Here is a 13,787-nt window from a genome sequence, read left to right on the forward strand (position 1 = left end):
CGACCGGTAAATTGAGAGCTTCGCTTTTACACTCAGCTCCCTCTTCACCACGACGGACTGGTGCAGCGTCTGCATTACTGCAGCTGCAGCCCCAATCCGTCTGTCGATCTCCGGCTCCTTTCTCCCATCACTCGCGAACAAGACCCCGAGATACTTGAACTCCTCCACTTGGGGCAGGAACTCATCCCCGATCCGAAGTGGGCACTCCACCCTTTTCCGGCTGAGAACCATGGCCTCAGATTTGGAGGTGCTGATCCTCATTCCCGCTGCTTCACACTCGGCTGCGAACCGTTCCAGTGTGAGCTGGAGGCCCTCACCCGATGAAGCCAACAGAACCACATCATCCGCAAAAATCAGAGATGAGATTCTGAGGCCACCAAAGCGAAAGCCCTCCGCCACTTGGCTGCACCTAGAAATCCTGTCCATAAAAATTATGAACAGAACCGGAGACAAAGGGCAGCCCTGGCGGAGCCCATCACCCACCGGGAACGAGTCCGACTTATTGCCGCCAATGCGAACCAAGCTCTTGCAACGGTTGTATAGGGATCGAATGGCCCGTAGCAATGGGCCAGACACCCCATACTCCCGCAACACCTCCCACAGGACACCCCGAGGGACACGGTCGAATGCCTTCTCCAAGTCCACAAAACACATGTAGACTGGTTGGGCAAACTCCCATGCACCCTCAAGTATCCTCGAGAGGATAAAGAGCTGGTCCAGTGTCCCACGACCAGGACGAAAACCGCATTGTTCCTCCTGTATCCGAGGTTTCAACTAGCGAACGAACTCTCCTTTCCAGCACCCTGGCATAGACTTTCCCAGGGAGGCTGAGGAGTGTGATCCCCCTGTAGTTGGAACACACCCTCCGGTCCCCCTTCTTAAAGATGGGGACCACCACCGGTCTGCCAGTCCACAGGTACTGCCCCTGATCTCCACGCAACATTGCAGAGGCGTGTCAACCAGGACAGCCCTACAACGTCCAGAGCCTTCAGGAACTCGGGGCAGACCTCATCAACACCAGGGGCTCTGCCACCAAGGAGCTGTTTAACTGCCTCAGTGACCTCGCCCCCGGAAATTGGCGGGTCATTCCCCTCATTCCCAGACTCTGCTTCCTCCTCGGAAGACGTGTCAGTGGGATTAAGGAGGTCCTTGAAGTATTCCTTCCACCGCCTGACAATTTTCGCAGTCGACGTTAGCAGCGCTCCGCCAGCACTATACACAGTGCAGGTAGAGCATCGCTTTCCCCTCCTGAGACGCCTGACGGTTTGCCAGAATCTCTTCGAGGAAGTCCGAAAGTCTTTTTCCATGGCCTCTCCGAACTCCTCCCACCTCTTCTCTGTTTTTTTAGTACATTCTGATAACAGCAAGTTCACTGGAAATACAGACTTCCCAAGCTGTCGAAATGGCCTGTATGTCACATTAATCAAGAGTATATAAGCCAAAAAAGAGAAACACTGTTTTTATTTGTTGTTGCCTTTAATATATCCCATTACATTGTTTAAAGGATTTGATTCCACACAGAGGTCTTTGAATTTAAATTTGCATTGTTCTTAATGGTAAGTACAGATATGACATTTGCATTCAAAGGAAAGTAATTTGTTATTATCAGTGGACTGTTCATAAAAAAGTTTTCAGTTTCAGTTTTATTTCTCATATGCAAGTTAGCACAGGGACAACATCGCAACGAAATGTATTTGACGAGCAGAAGACAATCACTCAGCCTAATGGTACAGTAGAAATAAAAAAAAATAAAATAATAAAATATTAATAGAAAAATAGTAAGAGCAAACTATTAATAACATGTAGTAAAAGAAAAAGAGATTTTCAGTTAACTGACTATATATATATATGTATATATAAATGTATGTACACACTAGTGATTAAATAAAGAAAATCTTAAATAGGAATGAGGGGGCAGATGGGATATTACACATTTCTCACTCACTATGTATTAACAGACCTCTCTGCAGTGAATCATATCTGTTATTAACCTCTGTCTCTCTTCCACAGCATGTCTTTATCCTGTCTTCCTTCTCTCACCCCAACCGGTCGCAGCAGATGGCCGCCCCTCCCTGAGCCTGGTTCTGCCGGAGGTTTCTTCCTGTTAAAAGGGAGTTTTTCCTTCCCACTGTTGCCAAAGTGCTTGCTCATAGGGGGTCATATGATTGTTGGGTTTTTCTCTGTATCTATGAAGCGCCTTGAGGCGGCTTTTGTTGTGATTTGGCGCTATATAAATAAAATTTAATTGAATGAGCAGCAGTACAAACTTAACAGTACAAAAGTTTTTGTTTTTTGTGGCAGTTGTTACAGTATTGCACTTTTTTTAAATATAAATATCAATAAAGTGGAGTGACCAGTGCAGATTATACAGAGTACTTGTGAAGCTGCAGGGTAGCTTCTGAGTGCTGTGTTGTGTGTGTTTAAGTGTTGTGGTTGAGGTGTCGTATGGCTTGGTGGTAAAAACTGTTTTTAAGTCTTGTAGTCTGAGCAGACAGACTCCTGTAACGTCTGCCAGATGGTAACAAGGAGAACAGCTGATGTGCTGGGTGGCTGTGGTCCTTGATGATGCTGTGTGCTTTACGGAGGCATCGCTGGAGATAAATGTCCTGAATGGCAGGAAGCCTCATGCCAGTGATGTGCTCTGCTGCCTTCACCACCCTCTGTAGTGATTTACGGCTGCTGGTAGAGCAGCTTCCGTATCAAACTGTAATGCAGCTCGTCAGCAAGCTCTCGATTGCACACCTGTAGAAATTTGAGGTGATGTTGGCATTCATGCGTGTAAACAAAGGATCCCAGGCAGCAGAGCGTCCACGGAGTCGAAACCTGTTGGGTCTGTGTCTCCACAAGCCCCGCTAGTTCTAGAGACTTATTCATCATGAAGAAAACAAGACAGTCAGTGATCGATTGATTTTCCTTGCAAGGGAGGCCTCGTCTGTGTCCACCACGAAAATGACCCAAAATCTGGCCCCCTCCTGCTGCCTTTTATTGAGAAACAGTTCACACAAAACACATCACAGCAAAGCAACGCCCGCATGGTTCTAAGACCAGGCATTGTATGCATATGTGTGAACTTCTGTAAGAATGTGTGTGTGTGTGAGCTTACATCAAAAAGACCCTCACAAGGATGTGTCTATAATAAAAAACTACAGCCCCCCCACCCAGAACCTCGAGAATCTGGGGAGGGGGACAGTGGAATTCCTTTTGTAGAGATGGCAAGCATAAAAATGACAACATTTAACAATTCACTCTAACAAAACCCGCTGTAAAGTCCGAACTGGCTGACGAACGTAGCTCCAAAAGCGTTTGTCTGTCATACCAAGTGTATGATCGTGCTGTGCGCACAGAAATAGAAAGCAGTACAAAATAAATAATAACATTTGTGCTGAGATGACTGGGAGCTGTCGTTGGTGCAGCCATCTTACAGTGCAACCGGACGTAAAAAAAAAAGAAAAAAAAAGAACATGTCATCTGCTGACATCTGGTTGAATTCATTTGTGTAAATCCACAAAGAGCAGCAGGTCAGCTGATCACAGCCTGTACATTCAGAAAATCTACTGATGCTCTCAATAGAAATTATGTGAGTCATGATTCTTTTCCAGACACTGAGCCATTGCAACTGATTTTAGGGTTCCTCCACCTGCTGAATCCACTTCAACCCCTGACTCCTCATTTTCCTGTTTAGAGACAAAGTCGCCCTCGACAATGTAGGCAACAGAAAATAGAGCCACTTTTTATTTTCCTTCTTTTTCTCTGCTCATGAGGCAGAGCTCAGCTACTTTTTACTTTCTTACTCTGAGTACATTTCAGAGCCTGTACTTTTTCACTTTTACTTAAGTAAACACATTGAATCAGTACTTTAACTTTTACTGGAGCATTTTTTAACACAGGTATCTGTACTTCTACTTAAGTACAACATGTGTGTACTTTTGCCACCTCTGCGTATCAGCCACATTAAAGTCTCCCTCTTCTGTGGTGCCGCCTTTACAATGTGTTAAAGTCTTCTTCATCATGATCTTGTTTCACCTCTGAGGGGAAATTTTGATGCTGGTCCTCTTTGTCTGTTCACTGCCTGCTGGAAACTTACCTGCTCGCTGCTGCTGCTCTTCCTCTCAGCTTCCTGGAGTAAGTCTGAAAACTCACCCGCCTGCCCTCCTGTCTGCACCTCTGCTCTGAAAAAGGAAAGGAAAGGTTAGACATGTTGTTCTTCTCCTCACTCCACCACACACCTGGAGAAACCCCCTCTCTGCAGTGCTTGGCCTTGACAGCACAAGGTCCTGGACCACGTTTGCATGTCTTCATAAGTTAACAGATGTGAAGTATTTTCACATACGGCCCTTAAAGCTTTTCTTAAAATGCTCCACAACACTTGGTTCAATCTGGCTTTATGCAGAGAAATGTGTGATGTTAAACTGAACCATCAGCTGATGGAAATGTTTATTATTAAACTCCTCGCCTTCATCTGTTGGAAGTTTAACAGGTACACGTCCCTCACTCATCCTCAAAAGCAGATGCAACAGATGCTGCTGCCTTGGTTTGAAGACACCTGCATGCATACTTAGAAAATCCATCTGTACATGTCAGTAAGTGTCTCACATTATCATTATCTGCACAATATTCACCCATATCAGCCAAATCAGCCTGTTTGTCGATTCCACTAATCAAAACTCTGTTTCTGGGAAAAAGTCTTCTTGCTGGTTTATGAAGTGTGTAAGTATCCTCCCTCTTTAAACAATGACAATGTTTCACCTCCAGTAGTGACAACATTACACCTGCTTATTCCCCTGCAGCTTTGAGAGGGTTATTCACACTGCCCAAACCCACCAACTGAGCAGGGTCATGATATCATTTATGTCATGTGTTTTCCACGATCGCTATGAGACACAAGTGGTCAGACTGTGAGTGTTAACACATCTTATTTCATCCCCATCACACAAAAACACTCAGCAGTGCGCGCCTGTTTTATGCTTCCCACATCAACAGTTTCTCCTCTTGTGCAACAGACTTGCTGTGATCCAGGGAATTGTGCACCACATCATCATTTGCGTTACGCAGAACAAAGTGCACTTTATTCAGACTGTGTACTGTTGAGTGAAGCCTGACCAGCATGTGGCTGTGGCTTTATGTCAACATGTTTTTTCTCTGTGTTGTTTTTTCTCTGAAATATGCAAAACAAACTCTGTTAGGATGTGTGTTAATGTAAGCTATACGATGTCCTGTTCAAACGGAGCCTCGGCCGCTCATTATAGCAACCAGCTGTCAACTCAAAATGACGTGTGATGAGTGAAAGACTTTAAATTGTGCTTCACTTATGATTCTTCTTCAACATGCAGGACACCGTTGTAAAGGAAAAATGCACTTGTACTGTTTAACCATGTTGATATAAATGACATTTTTATGACTCGCCTGTGTGGAATTTATACAGAAAACCTGCAACAATAACAACATCGTCTCCACCAGATGAAACTCCACAGCATGACCTGACATTCAGACACTGAAAAGTTCAGGCTGGTCGTCATTATAATTTATGGACTTTTGAACCGCGTCCTTGATTTGTCTTTGACTGTATGCTGACTCTGAGTTGCTGAGTCCCTGCTGTGACTATTTCAGCCTGGTGTTCATTCTTGTATTTGCTCAGGGTCCAGGATACAGACTGGAGAAGGCACATTTAGAGAACACATTTAAAACAAAACAACAAAATCGTTTTTCATGTTAGTAAGATTAATGACTATATTTTATGTATGAGAGAAGAAGAAAAGCTTTGGGTTAACCAGTTTGAATAAAATAGATGTCTAATGAACAAACAAACAAACATTTTCTAAAAAAGCTTTGGAGAAACGATTTCATCCAGTTTTGTCCATTATTAAAACTGATGTTTATTTGCCAATCATTCAACATCACCACTTGTTTATAACTCTGCTGATTTTATTCCCTTTGTGTCCAGGCTGAGATTCCAGGTGTCTCCCTCAAATCATTTTCTCCAAATCAGAAGCTTCAGATTTGTGGAGACGCTCTGCCTGCCAGACACAGCTCAGGGCAAAGACATATGTTGATCCTCCACAATATACAGGCCTGTATCATTTAGTGTCTGTATTTAAATGTATAAATGATCGAGTGTGATCAAAGTTTTCATATGAAATATAATATTAAATGTCAAACATTAACTGTTTAATTTTTGTTACATTTTAAAAGTTCAAAGCTCAAAGACATTAAGTTTACAGTCATATATGATCAAGAAAACCAACAATCTTCACATTTCAGAAACTGGAAGCAGCTTTAAATGTGACTAAAATAATGATAAAACAATCAATTCTCTAATCATTGACTAACTGATGAATCACTGCAGCTCCAATATATTGTTGCATTTGACAACCCACTACAGCAACTACAGAATAAAAGCACTAACCAGACTGATGACAGATTTCAAACATGCTGAATATGAAGAGTAGTATCATTTAAACTCACATGATTATCAGCCATAAGAACAAATTCAGATTTATATTGATGTAAGGTATATAAATGTAAGTACAGTTTGAATCAGTGCAATATTATTTTCACACATCAATGGACCACTGAACTTCTCAGCTTCTAAAATGTAAAGCCTCATTTAGAAACTACACAAGTACATATAATGGTCAGGGATCAACATGAACCTGTCTTCTCTATTTGACTTTAATCAACTCTGCAGTGTCTCCATCTCCATAAAGCCAAAGTCCAGCATAGAGCGGCTGAGTGAATGTGGTCTGGACTCTGTGGAGGAGAGTCATGGTTTCAGAGACGCTGTAGAAAGACAGAATACCTGCTCTGTGATCCAGGTACACTCCTACTCTGGAGGACCGAGGACCTGAGAGGACAGTTTGGACATTGTTGTGCCAAAATTTAAAACTTCCTGAGTACCAATATAATGCCCAAGATTTGATATTGTTTCCAAATCCACATTCACAGCCCCCCCCTGCTCTGCTGATATTCTTGTATGCGACTGCTACACCAACTCCTCCCCCTCTCCACTCCACCTCCCAGTAACAACGTCCAGTCAGACTCTCTCTACTCAGGACCTGTACACATCCAGTGAATCTGTCTGAATGATCAGAATAAGACTGTTGTTGGTTCATAAATGTTACTTTTCTGTTCCCCTCAGATAATAACAGACGTCTGTTTGCTGTGTTTGGATCCAGTGTGATTTCATGTGAATATTTTAAGAATCCAGCTCTGGTCTTTGGCTCTGCTGGTGACAGTAAAACATCCACTTCAGTGACTGTCAGTGAGATGTTTGTCCATTCCTCTCTCAGAATGTCCTGTAGTTTATCTCTGGTCTCTGACACAGCTGCTGTCACATCCTCAAAGTAGCTCAGAGGACGAATATTGATGCTGGATGAGTGTGTAGACTCACTGAGTGCTGACAGTGAGGGGTAGTTGTGTAGAAACTGGTTGTGATCCTCTGTGTGTGAGAGCTGCTCCAGCTCGCCGTCTTTCCTCTTCAGCTCAGCGATCTCCTGCTCCAGCTTCTCCTGAAGCTCTTTGACTCGACTCACTTCAGTTTCCTGCTGGGATCTGACCTGCTGCTTCACATCAGAGCTTCTTTTCTGGATGAGACGGATCAGCTCAGTGAACATATTCTCACTGTCCTCCACTGCTTTATCAGCAGAGCCATTGATGGCCTCCACCTCCTGTTGAAGCAGCTTCACATCTTTCTCTCGCTCCTGGATTCTCTGCTGGATGTTTAGTCGTCTCACCTCGAGCTCCTTCTGCTTCTCAGTCCTTTCTGCTGCAGCTGGGACTGTTTCATGGCCTTTATGTTCATCCATTGTGCAGAGATAACAGATACTCTGCTGATCAGTACGACAGAAAATCTTCATCACCTCATCATGACGAGAGCAGATGTTCTCCTGGAGCTTCACAGAAGTTTTAACCAGCGTATGCTTTTTAAAAGTTTGAGATTCATAGTGAGGTTGGAGATGTTTCTCACAGTAAGAGGCCAGACAGACTAAACAGGACTTGATGGCTTTCAGCTTCCTCCCAGTGCAGACATCACAGGCCACATCTTCAGGTCCAGCATAGCAGTGATCAGCTGGAGCAGCTTGGAGTCCAGTCTTCTTCAGCTGCTCCACTAAAGCTGCAAACATGACGTTTTTCTCCAGGACAGGCCTCGGTGTGAAAGTCTTCCTGCACTGAGGGCAGCTGTGGATTCCCTTCCTGTCCTCTTCATCCCAGAAACTTTTAATACAGCTCCTGCAGTAGCTGTGTCCACAGGCTGTAGTCACCGGATCCTTCAGTAGATCCAAACAGATGGAACAAGAGAAGGTTTCTCGGTCCAGCTGAACTCCTTTCTGTGCCATTTCTCCTCTCAGTGTCAGCGACTGTGTGAGTTTCACTTCCTTATAACTGAAACTAGTCTGAGCTCTGATCTCAACAACATGTTTCTGCAGTGAATGGAGCCTGTCAGCTCTTACACGTCACCACATGTTGGTTATACCCATCTTCAAAGTGCAGATCTGAAGGGGAGGGAACGAGGAAACACGTGGACAGAGAGGAGGTGCTGTGTTTAAGAGCAGGAAGAAGAGGGAGGGTTATTAGGCTGTGCTTCACTCCAGGAAGAGGAGCAGTTTGAGAGCGATACTGTGTGTTTAACCCTTTTTATTTACTGCTCACATCAACTTTTAAGCTTGTTAACACTTTCTTCTATATAAATAAACTTCACTTTAGAAATGTCAGAGTTCTCACTGAAGTTAACAAACAGTCCTTCAGTTTCAGTCAATGCAGGAGGATAATGATCCTAAACATACAGATAAGGCAGCCACTGACATGATGCTTATGTTGCATTTAAGTTTATGTTCATTTCAGTTGTTTCTCTCCCTCAAACACCATCAGAGGTGAGAGGGTGCAGCAGGTGTAGTAGTTGGTATATGAGGCAGTAAACAAATTAAAGGTTTTTCAAACACATTCATCTCCACAAAAATGTGATAAATGTTTGACAGGAATAAAAAGAAACTCTGATCCTTCTTTAAAAGTATTTTTCTGTTATTACGGTCGAGTTGATCACACAAAATCATCTTGAGCAGGGACGTGGCTAAATACTGGTATGTGAGAACCCGTCAATATTAAGGTCTCCAGTGACTGACTGCAGCTTTGTACATGTGACCTGGAGATACTGGATATTAGAACTTGGTGGTCTGTAACAGCAGCTCACTAGTACAGGTTTCACAGGAGGAAGCTGGACCTGTAACCACAGAACTTCCAGTTGGATCAACAGTCACAGCAAGAATCAGCATCTGCACATTTATCATCAAGAGCAGCAGGGGGCGCTGTTACACACAGAGGCAGGTTCTCTCCCAAATGTGTCCAGAACAAGAGCTGAGCAGCTTTTTCTGTGAGTCAAAGTATTTCTAACAAACTACAGCAGATCACAGAGCCTGTGTCAGCTCAGCTATCAGAATCAAACAGTGAAGCTGACCTGTGTAAGTCAGCAGGTCAGACAGTATGTTAATGAGGGCAAATCTACAAAGCAGTAATGAACTTTTCATAAACCACATTTAATACAAATCTATGATACATCCATAAGTCTGCACCGTCTGAAACCTCCTCACATTTCAGCCCTCATTTCTCATCATATTGTGATCTACAGTTATTTAAACTGTGTGTGTGCAGGCTGTGGCTCTGTTTCACTTCCACAGTTCAACTACAGAGGGCGCTAAAAGGGTCCAGGTCATGTTAGTCTAAGTGCCTGAAAAGAAGTTCAGTTTCCTTCTTTTTAAGATATCCAGGCTGAACTTCACGACAACAATTCAAGCGTCTACCAATGAGAGTTCAGGACACTGTGATTGATCTACGACGGGGTGGTAAATACATCAGAAGGTGACCTCAAGTGTTTTTATGTCTAGTTAACAGAAAGAGTAGGAGTATAAGCCATGTTTGCTCAGCAGCAGCTTTATATTAGAGGGTGTAGCTTTAGTATTTTAGCTTTCATATAAACCCCTGTTTCACCCCCTGCTATGTGCCTATTGTGAAGAGGGAAGCTGCGACCACTAGAAGTATAGTAGTACGTGGCCGGAAGAGGCTTTAGTGGGACTACAGGGTTGTTTTGAGGTGACAGACTGGGAGACACTCGGTGAGCCTCACGGTGAGGACACCAGTGGGCTTACTGAGTGTGTCACTCACTACATAACCTTCTGCACCAGCTCCATTGTCCCAGCACGGACACTATTTGTTACCCAAATAACAAGCCGTGGGTGACTAAGGACATCAAAGCTCTCCTCAATAACAAGAAGAGGGCGTTCAGAGTGGGCGATAGAGAGGAGGCTACAATGGTTCAGGTGTTACTGAAGGGCAAGATCAGCATGAGAGAGTTGTGGCATGAAGACAACCACTGGATTCAAGCCATCCAACAACAGAGGAGCTGGAGGCAGTGAGGACAGAGCCAGATACTTGAATATGTTTTCAACAGATTCAACACTGCAGTGAATGCTCACCCACCTGCTGACTTACCTGTAGCCAGCCTGCAATCCACAACCATGCCACTCTCTCTCCCTCCCTCCCTCTCCACATTGCACCATTGCCGCCTCTCCTCCACCATTCACTTCCACTCGTGACCAGATTCAAAGACAAATGAGAAGACTCCAGCCAACCACGTCTGCTGGACCAGACCAGATGAGTGCCGTGTCCTCAAGGCCTGTCCCACCCAGCTTTGTGGAGTCTTTTATAAATTGTTCATGTTGAGTTTGCCATCTTCAGAAGTTTTATGATGACTCTGCAGTGGTTGGATCTATCAGTGTGTCATGGTCCGACAACTGAAGTTTAACAACATTTCTGCATCAGGATTAAAGTCAGAATGAAAATCCTCTATTTTCTCTTCTTCTGCTTCTTGTCAGGTGAGGACTGATGATCTTAATGTTGCTCTATAAGTTTAATTTTAACTAAAAACATACTCGACTTTATAAAACACCTTATGAAATACATATATTTACTAGAGGTGGATATCTTTAGACCGGTCTTTGTCTCGAGACCACTTTTACGTGGTCTTGGTCTTGTCTCGGTCTCACTGTCTCAGTCTCGCTGTCTCAGCTCGACATAGTGGTCGGGAGATTTGGAGTCAACAGTATCCATGACACACAACATAACGTTCGATAATGTGTCATCTGCAAAAGCATCAGCTCTAAGAGCCGTGCTTAGAGAGCGCTTTGTAGTGAATCAGAAGAGTCGACTCCCACTGAGCGAGAGCCAGCTCCTCACTTCATTTCCTTTCACTGCTCAGCTCTCACACAGTGGCTCAGCTATGCTCCAATCTCTCCATATTGTGGCCAATCAAATGCGAGGATATAGGATAATATCATTGTGTGAAAAACAGAGAGGGTGAGAGACGCGACAGTCAAGTGGAGCGTGCGTCTGTCCTCTCAGTACCCCTAACCCTCTCATTTTTCCAGCCATATTCTCTCCATCGTCTAGAGCTGGTGGAATTATGCTGTGTGAGACATACGGATCGCCAGTCATCCTCTGACAACTCAAGATGTAATTCAGATTCCCACTTTTGTTTGATATATAATGTTTCATTCCTATTCAAATTTTGCAGGCCATTATATAATTTCGATAAAATTCTTGATGGAGGATTTTTATATGCACCTGTTATTATTTCTATTATATGGCTTCCTTCTCTCAAGAACTTCTTCCTAATTGGAGAAATTACTGTATTGTAAAAACGTCTTAATTGAAAATACCTAAATAAATCTGATTTATCCAGTCCAAATTGTCTCTGTAGATTCTCGAAGGATTTGAATGTTGTCCCGTCTATTATTGTACACATTGCTGTAATTCCTTTATTGACCCATCTTAAAAATGTACTATCCCATTGTCCACTTTGGAATTTTCGAGAATATGCAGGCCAAATCAGCAATTTACAGTCTTCTATAATTCTATATTTCTTCACTATAATCCACCAGAGTTTAATAGTGAATTCAGTAATGAGATTTGTGTTCGTAGACTGGATAGTTTCTTCTCCCAATCTTGCTTGTGGATGATATGATAAGCAATAATTTATCTCCATATGCTTCCATTTTGAGGTGTAATCCAGTGAACACCAGTAAACATTATATCTCAGCTGGGCTGCATAGAAATATTCCCTGAAATTCGGGAGGGCAAGTCCTCCCTTTTCTTTTCTTAATTGGAGTATTTTAAATCTTATTCTTGGCTTTGTCCCTTTCCAAACAAATCTACTAACTAATTTATCCCATCTACCAAATTGTGCATCTGGTATATGGACTGGCAATGAAGTGAATAGATACAGTAGTCGGGGAAGCACATTCATTTTTATTACCTCTATTCTTGAGCTAAGGTCCATGACAAGTGGAGCCCATTAAATCAAATCTTTTTGGATTGTATTACTAATCTTTACATAATCTGCCTCGTATAGTGTACTTATTTCGCTAGTTAGATAGACACCTAAATATTTGATCTTATTTGAGTCCCATTTTAGTTTATATTCGTTTTGAATTGATTCTTTGGGGAAATAATTCAGACAGAGTACTTGAGTCTTTACGATATTTAGTTTATATCCTGATTTTTTGCCAAAATATTTTAATGCTTTAATCAACCGAGGAAAGGTCGTGTCAGGATCCTGTAGGTATATAATTATATCATCTGCAAAGAGACCTATTCGTTGTTCAGTTTAGAAACCCCTTTTAAGTCTGCACTTTGCCGTATATACTGAGCCAAAGGCTCGATATACAGAGCAAAAAGGGCTGGACTCAGGCAGCAACCCTGCCTGGTTCCTCTGAAGAGCTCAAAACTGTCTCTCAGGTCTCCATTTATTTTAACTCTAGCCAATGGCCTGTGGTACAAGGATTGTATACACTCGATGAAGATACTGTTAAAGCCCATTCTCTTCAAAACAGCAAAAAGAAATATCCAAGAGACTCTATCAAAGGCCTTTTCAGCATCTAAGCTCACTAAGGCTGTTGGGATTTTCTCTTTATTAACTTCATTAATTATATGCAATGTGCGTCGTATATTATCTTGTGTCTGTCGCCCCTTAATGAACCCTGTCTGGTCTTCATCCACTAGATCTGGGAGAAACAGCTCTAAGCGTCTTGTGATTATGGATGTAAATAATTTATAATCCACATTTAAGATAGAGATTGGGCGATAAGAGTCACAGTTTTCCTTGTTTTTACCTTCTTTTGGTAAGACTGATATAATCGCCTCTTTCCAAGAGGGTGGAGTTTTAGCGTGTTTTAATGTCCAGTTAAAATAATCTATCAAAATAGGAGCCAAAACCTCTTTAAAAGTCTTATACCACTCATTGGGATACCCATCACTCCCTGGACTTTTATTAGCTTTCAATCTCCTTATTGCCTTATCCAGTTCTTCCTTAATGATTGGTTTAGTTAAAAATTCATTTTGAGTTGTCCCAATAGAAGGAAGGTCCAACTGATCCAAGTACTCTTCAATTTCTTGTCTGTTTTTCTGGTCGGGTTGATTGTACAATGTTTTATAATATTTTTGAAAGGCATTTTTTATCTGTATTGGTTCATATAATAGTTCCTTGGTGTTTGGATCTCTAATCTTATTAACTGCATTACTTATTTGTATTGATTTTAACCGTTTAGCCAGTACTTTGGTTGCTTTGGAACCAGCACTCATAAAATGTTTGTTTTGTGAATCTCAGTTTCTTTTCTATTTCCTCCATAGACAGATCGCTTAGTTGTTTTCTTACATCTTTAATGCTTTCAGCCAAGTCGGCACTCAAATCTGTATGCTGTTTTTTTTCTAAATCCCTTAATTGTTGTTCCAATTTGAATTGT

At 42.5% G+C, this 13,787-nt stretch overlaps 1 protein-coding gene across 2 annotated transcripts; it reads right to left on the minus strand.

Annotated features, from left to right (window-relative positions):
* Nucleotides 1-6,230: 6,230 nt before the first annotated feature.
* LOC113018188 (tripartite motif-containing protein 16-like) lies at nt 6,231-12,234 on the minus strand. Of its 2 annotated transcripts, XM_026161249.1 has the most exons (2): nt 12,223-12,234; nt 6,231-8,354 (listed from the first exon to the last, which is right to left on the minus strand). In XM_026161249.1, exons 1-2 carry the CDS (start codon nt 12,232-12,234, stop codon nt 6,660-6,662), a joined length of 1,707 nt encoding a protein of 568 aa, XP_026017034.1. In that variant the 3' UTR covers nt 6,231-6,659. The 2 variants fall into 2 exon arrangements, with proteins under 2 accessions (XP_026017034.1, XP_026017035.1); XM_026161250.1 differs by lacking the exon at nt 12,223-12,234 and having other exon boundaries at nt 6,231-8,441.
* Between the last annotated feature and the right edge of the window lie 1,553 nt (nt 12,235-13,787).

The sequence above is a fragment of the Astatotilapia calliptera genome, unplaced genomic scaffold, assembly GCF_900246225.1.
Source record: "Astatotilapia calliptera unplaced genomic scaffold, fAstCal1.2 U_scaffold_5, whole genome shotgun sequence".
NCBI classification, from domain to species: Eukaryota; Metazoa; Chordata; class Actinopteri; order Cichliformes; family Cichlidae; genus Astatotilapia; species Astatotilapia calliptera.